The following is a 6,346-nucleotide window of genomic DNA, read 5'->3' as shown; positions in this document are numbered from 1 at the left end:
GTTATAATAGATGAAATATATATATAATCTTTAACTAATATGTTTATACTATATGTTTACACATATACTCACCTTTTATTATTAGTATCAAGTGTTATAGCCAAAATTTGGTACAAGAGATATCCGGGTCAAATTCGGGTCAACATAATTTAATGAAGGCGGAAAGCCAAGGGCGGACGACCAACGGTGGACGACCAAGGACAAGCGGCCAAGGAAGGACGTCCAAGGAAATGGGTTTTTTGCTGGAAAAGTTAGGGCGAGCCCAAACCTTGGAAAAGTTAGGGCGCGCCCAAACCTTGGACGAGTTAGGGCTAGCCCAAACCTTGGACTAGTTAGGTCGAGCCCAAACCTTGGACGAGTTAGGGCTAGCCCAAACCTTGGACGAGTTAGGGCGAGCCCAAACCTTAGACGAGTTAGGGCTAGCCGCAGCTGAGTAAATATCAGCCGTGGTTGAATCTAGCCCAAACCTTGGACGAGTTAGGGCGAGCCCAAACCTTGGACGAGTTAGGGCTAGCCCAAACCTTGGACGAGTTAGAGCGAGCCCAAACCTTGGACGAGTTAGGGCGCGCCCAAACCTTGGACGAGTTAGGGCGAGCCCAAACCTTGGACGAGTTACGGCGAGCCCAAACCTTGGACGAGTTGGGGCTAGCCCAAACCTTGGACGAGTTGGGGCTAGCCCAAACCTTGGACGAGTTGGGGCTAGCCCAAACCTTGGACGAGTTAGGGCTAGCCCAAACCTTGGACGAGTTAGGGCTAGCCCAAACCTTGGACGAGTTAGGGCTAGCCCAAACCTTGGACGATTTAGGGCGAGCCAAAACCTTGGACGAGTTAGGGCGAGCCCAAACCTTGGACGACTTAGGGCGAGCCCAAACCTTGGATGAGTTAGGGCTAGCCCAAACCTTGGACGAGTTAGGGCGCGCCCAAACCTTGGACGAGTTAGGGCGCGCCCAAACCTTGGATGAGTTAGGGCGAGCCCAAACCTTGGACGAGTTAGGGCGAGGCCAAACCTTGGACGAGTTACGGTGAGCCCAAACCTTGGACGAGTTGGGGCTACCCCAAACCTTGGACGAGTTAGGGCGAGCCCAAACCTTGGACGAGTTAGGGCTAGCCCAAACCTTGGACGAGTTAGGGCGAGCCCAAACTTTGGATGAGTTAGGGCGATCCCAAACCTTGGACCAGTTAGGACGAGCCCAAACCTTGGACGAGACCCAAACCTTGGAGGAGTTAGGGCTAGCCCAAACCTTGGACGAGTTAGGGCAGCCCAAACCTTGGACGAGTTAGGGCTAGCCCAAACTTTGGATGAGTTAGGGCGCGCCCAAACCTTGGACAGCTTGGCGAGCCAAAACCTTTGAACGGGTCAGGGCAAGCCCTTTTTATTGGAAGAGTTAGGGCGAGCCCTAAATATTTGATTGACAGATTCCTTAGACGGATTCCTCGGACATGATTACTTTGACTGATTCATACATTGGCTTTACATGGACAGAGTTAAGGCGAGCCCTAACGTTGAATAATTTAGGGTGCACCCTATAATGTAGAATGACAAAAGAAGAGATCAAAGGCTGATGACATAGGACGGCGCCAACGTACAGAAATGTTTGGGCGCGCCCTTAACTTCCACTTGGCACATAATACAACTTTGACATGCTACTTGGATAAACTTTTTGGAAGATTCAGGGAAGATGGAGATTATTATTACCAACCTATTTGATGCAGGTACTCTATTGAAGAACTCCTTCTTGTAGCATATCTACGGGAAAGGCGGTGTCCGTGGTCAGAGACCTCCAGGGGTATGTCTGGACTGAAGGCCTCCTCCTGTAGTCAATGGGTGTCCTCATTGGGGATGTGGGGTGAAATCTGGTGTGTGCTTTGGGAGCTTTGTCTCTGTAGTCAACGGGTGTCCTCGTTGGGAGACTTCGGAGTATCCTGCACTTTGCACCCAAAAGCTTGGGATCACTTGTCCTGTAATCTGGTAGGGGCTCCTTATCGGGGGGCAAGGATGCGTCCAACATTTGGGGTGAACCACGACTATACCTGCGTCCGCGGACTAGAGAAACAGCTGGTAGCGGAGGTTTATCCTTGGCCAGGGAGATGCCTCATCCGTGAAGTCTCGAAGCCGCGGACGAGCCTTGGGCCTTTGTGGTTGGGCCTCATCGGCGGACATTCCTAAAGCTAGTAGAAGACGGTTTCCGGTGGGTTTCCTACTGGGCTTCGGGATAAGAAATCTAAGCCCATTAGGTTTCTTGTTCCCCAAAAACTACGTGGGCTTGATCCCCTATAAATAGGGGTACGTAGGCAAATTGTAAGGGGTCAGAAGCGAGACGCAAAGGAGCCACCACTAACCCTAAGCAATCTCAACCCCAATAATCACCACCACCAAACACTGTTCATCTTTTCCGACGAATACTGTTCATCGGATCCACCGATTACTGTTCACGTTTCCGACAGAGAACTGCCATCACAGATTTTGTTTCCGGCTGCGAACCTCAAATTTTGTTACTCCCAAATTCCTCCGTCAACATCAAGTATCGTTACAGATTTTGGAAATTGAAACTAATTAATTGAGATATCGATTTTTGATTTATCGGGTATTTCTTAAAAATTGAAGAATTTATCGATGATTAAGGAATCAGTCAAAATTTATTGGCAATATAACAAATCATTCTAATGTTTTTGAATAATTTATTAACAATTTATCGATAATTTATTTTTTTAAAAATCAACCGATTTCTAGAACATAATTATCAACTTATAGTCTTTGTATTTTGTTATAAATTCTCGCACTTGCGAAGTTACCCCAAATTAGCGCATAATCAAAGAGAGGGATATTTTATGTTGGATCAAAAGCGATGCATTGTTTTCGTCGTAATTAATACTTTTATAACATTGTCAAGAGATAAGATTATGGGAAATCACCCAAAATATCTTTATTTTCAAACTTATTTTCAAAAATATTAATATTTTCAAATTATTTTTAAAAAAAATAAAATTTTAAATTTCATTTTCAAAGATACGGTTTTCAACCTATACAACCTCTTATCACGTGTATCAAAAACACGGTTTGCAACCTCTGCAATCTTTTATACAACTTAATTATTTCAAATTTTAAAAAGGTTGATTTTAAGATTGCATTAATTGCTTTCAAGTTTGCAACCGAATCAACTTTAAAATTAATTTTGTAAAAATAAAAGTTGCCCAACAAGTTTGCAAATCGTATTTTTGAATATGAAATTTTAAAATTTATATTTTTGAAATAAATTTAAAATTGATAGTATATTCAAAACATCTTTAAAAAAATATTGTATTTTTGAAAAACTCATAAGATAAATTAGTAGCATGGTCAAGACTCAAGAGACAAGACTATAGTAGTGCAATTAATTAAAGACTAGCAAACATAATTAGTAACATACTAACATGAATGAATATCATAAAATACCTGTTGGTTTATCCAGAACCTTTTTTCATGCACGGTGCACCGCCCCTAAAATTTTAAAATACCCTAATTTTACGTTAACGCACGTACATGACTTCAGCTGAAAGTAGTTTCTTCTTTCAGAAAAGTTGATAATCAAGTTGTAACTACATCTTTGTATACGTATATATTAATTTCTTAATCCTATTATTAGTCCAAACTAAAACCTACCGCTATTCACTCAAAAAGAGGAACATATGTGTGTATCTTTTGAGCAAAAATCCATGATATTTTAACACTACCTCTAGTTAACTAAAGATTCCTGCGAAAAAAGATACCAGGTTAAGTAATCAGTTTATCTAACATTTTAAGCGGTAAAAAAAAAGTCAGTTGATTTGGATATACTTTAACATACATAATAACCTCACATTGAAGCTAAGCTTAAAATGTCAAATTGGATAATACTTTTACATACATAACCTCGCATCAAAGCTAAGCTTAAAATGTCGTTGTTAATTTTATCATGCATGCATGCACCCATTTGTACAAGGGGACTGAATATTGATGGTGACTTTAGGGTTTACTTAATGTTGTTATAACCCCTATTTTTCCACTTTTCTGAACATGCCAAATCCAACTTGATATTTGAACAATGAGTGTTAATTAATATTCCTAGATATTACTAGTTCAGCTAGCCTTATAAATACCCAATAAGAAATCCACATTCTTCATCCAATATTAACCTCTCATATTTCATAAACAATATTTCACAACATGTACTTCTATCTTCTTACTTTCCTGACCCTAGCAACCCTTTTTCATCACTCTCTTGCTCAAAACTCAAACCAAGACTTCCTCAATGCACACAACTCAGCTCGTGCTCTAGTCGGTGTTGGACCGATGACATGGGATGCCACAGTGGCTGCCTATGCATTGAACTATACTAACTCGAGAATCGGAGATTGCATTCTTGTACACTCCAATGGTCCTTATGGTGAAAACCTGGCTAAAGGCACCGGTTCATTCAGTGGTACTGCTGCAGTTAACATGTGGGTTGCTGAGAAGACTAACTATAATTATGCAACTAATACTTGTGCTTCCGGTAAGGTTTGTGGTCACTATACTCAAGTGGTCTGGAAGAACTCGGTTCGACTGGGATGTGCTAGGGTTTTGTGTAACAATGGCCTGTGGTGGTACATTACTTGTAGTTATGATCCTCCAGGTAACTACATTGGCCAAAAGCCTTATTAGAGGAGCTTGGAACTTCACAAGCGTTGAATAATGAGATGAAGATCACTAATTTGGGAGTATTTGATGAATAAATTGCTTTTAATGAATCAAGCAAAAGCTAAAAACTACACCATAAGTGTAGAATATGAGGTTACCTAGTGACCTAATGTTGTATTATTGCTGAAATATGAATTTGGGAATTTTCGTTCATTATATTAAATATATAATAAATTAATGTGTTCTGCAATAGATCCGTGTTGTTGGGCCTTCAGGCCGAAATAAGGTTTTCGGGTTAAATATTTCTTGACTTTGAAAAGTTATAAAAGATTGAATGGTGGTTGGTGTTAATTTGGACCCAAAAGGCCCAAAGACTGTCAACATATGAGTTGACAGTGCTGGAAAAAAGAACTTTCCGTCACAACAAATTATGGGAAAAAAAATAAATTATGGGACCGATAAATTCTGATTTTGGCGGGAAAGAAAAGCTTTCATATCATACAAATAAAATTTGTTTTTATTAAAATTTCAAGTTCTCGTAATAAAAATCAAAATCGGTGGAGTTAAATTTATAATATATATTTGATTAATTTATAGAAATGGATTGTGTGGCCAAAAATTTCAGGTACTTTATAATATTTAGCGGAAATAATCTGATTAAAAATATTAGTGAGATTATAATATTTTATTATAAAGAATTTGATTAAAAAATAATGAGATATATTACAAGATATCTTTGCCTTCATGATAGCCTATAACAGTCTAACTAGACTGGGGCCATGGACAAATATGAACTTTTTATGGACGGTCCAACGGTCAACGAACTTGGGACTTGATGCACTGGACTAAACCCAAGCCCATTTGAATAACTTGTCATTCAAAATTACGTGTGGCTTCAACTCCTATAATAGGGTACGCATATCTCTTGTTTACGGATAATCAAAAATTTGAAATAAGAGAAAAAATATCATTCATCTGGCATTCTATGAATCATCGAATAAGATCAGCTATAACATTCATTAATTTTTGTCCTGTGTTCTTCGTGTTCTTCATGAAAATAGCTCCAAATGAATATAATTTATTCCGTGATTTCAGCAACTACCGAATTCGTGTTGTTACAAATTTCTCCCCATAACATTTGACGCTAGAATGAGGGGTTTGATATCTATGGAAGAAGGATGTCTCGATCTCATAAAATGGAGCTAGCAGCTACCCTAAAGGCGAAGATGAGGACCGCTGGGAGATCGTTGATCCGAGGAGAAGGGGTGCGCGATCTTGACCCTCTTATGCAAGAGTTCCCCTAGTACATATAGACGTAGATGAGAAGTAACCGCTGCCCACCACAATCCAACCACATCTAAAGTAATTTGCTCTGAAATAGGTGGTCATCTATCTAATAAGGTTGTCTACCTTGGCACAACCATCAATATGATCTCTCATTAGGCATGGGCGTCTATCGCATTTCTCGACTTGAGATTCCCCTCGTGGGATGCCTCTGCGTGTACAGCTTGGCGGGTCGCTCCGCATGAGATGCCTCTCCCCATGTGATGCATTTGCTTAAGCGCCTTAGCGGTTTCCTCTGCATGAGATGCCTCTACGTGAGATGCCCCCTCTTGGGATGCATCTGTATGAGCATCTTAGCAGTTTGCTCTACATGAGATGTCCCCTCGTGGGATGCCTCTCCGTCAACACCTTGGCAGGTCACTCTGC

At 40.6% G+C, this 6,346-nt stretch overlaps 1 protein-coding gene across 1 annotated transcript; it reads left to right on the top strand.

The window, feature by feature from the left end:
* The first annotated feature begins 4,158 nt into the window (after positions 1 to 4,158).
* Positions 4,159 to 4,854, top strand: LOC141684502 (pathogenesis-related leaf protein 4-like). Its single transcript, XM_074489517.1, has one exon. It carries the CDS (start codon positions 4,184 to 4,186, stop codon positions 4,658 to 4,660), a length of 477 nt encoding a protein of 158 aa, XP_074345618.1. The 5' UTR covers positions 4,159 to 4,183; the 3' UTR covers positions 4,661 to 4,854.
* Positions 4,855 to 6,346: the final 1,492 nt, after the last annotated feature.

This window comes from Apium graveolens, chromosome 9 (assembly GCF_009905375.1).
Source record: "Apium graveolens cultivar Ventura chromosome 9, ASM990537v1, whole genome shotgun sequence".
In the NCBI taxonomy this organism is placed as follows: Eukaryota; Viridiplantae; Streptophyta; class Magnoliopsida; order Apiales; family Apiaceae; genus Apium; species Apium graveolens.
Note: the sequence above shows the minus strand (reverse complement) of the source record. Positions and strands in the feature narration are given on the sequence as shown.

Coding starts and splice junctions, on each gene's coding strand:
- LOC141684502 (XM_074489517.1), top strand. CDS start 4,184: ATGTACTTCTATCTTCTTACTTTCCTGACCCTAGCAACCCTTTTTCAT.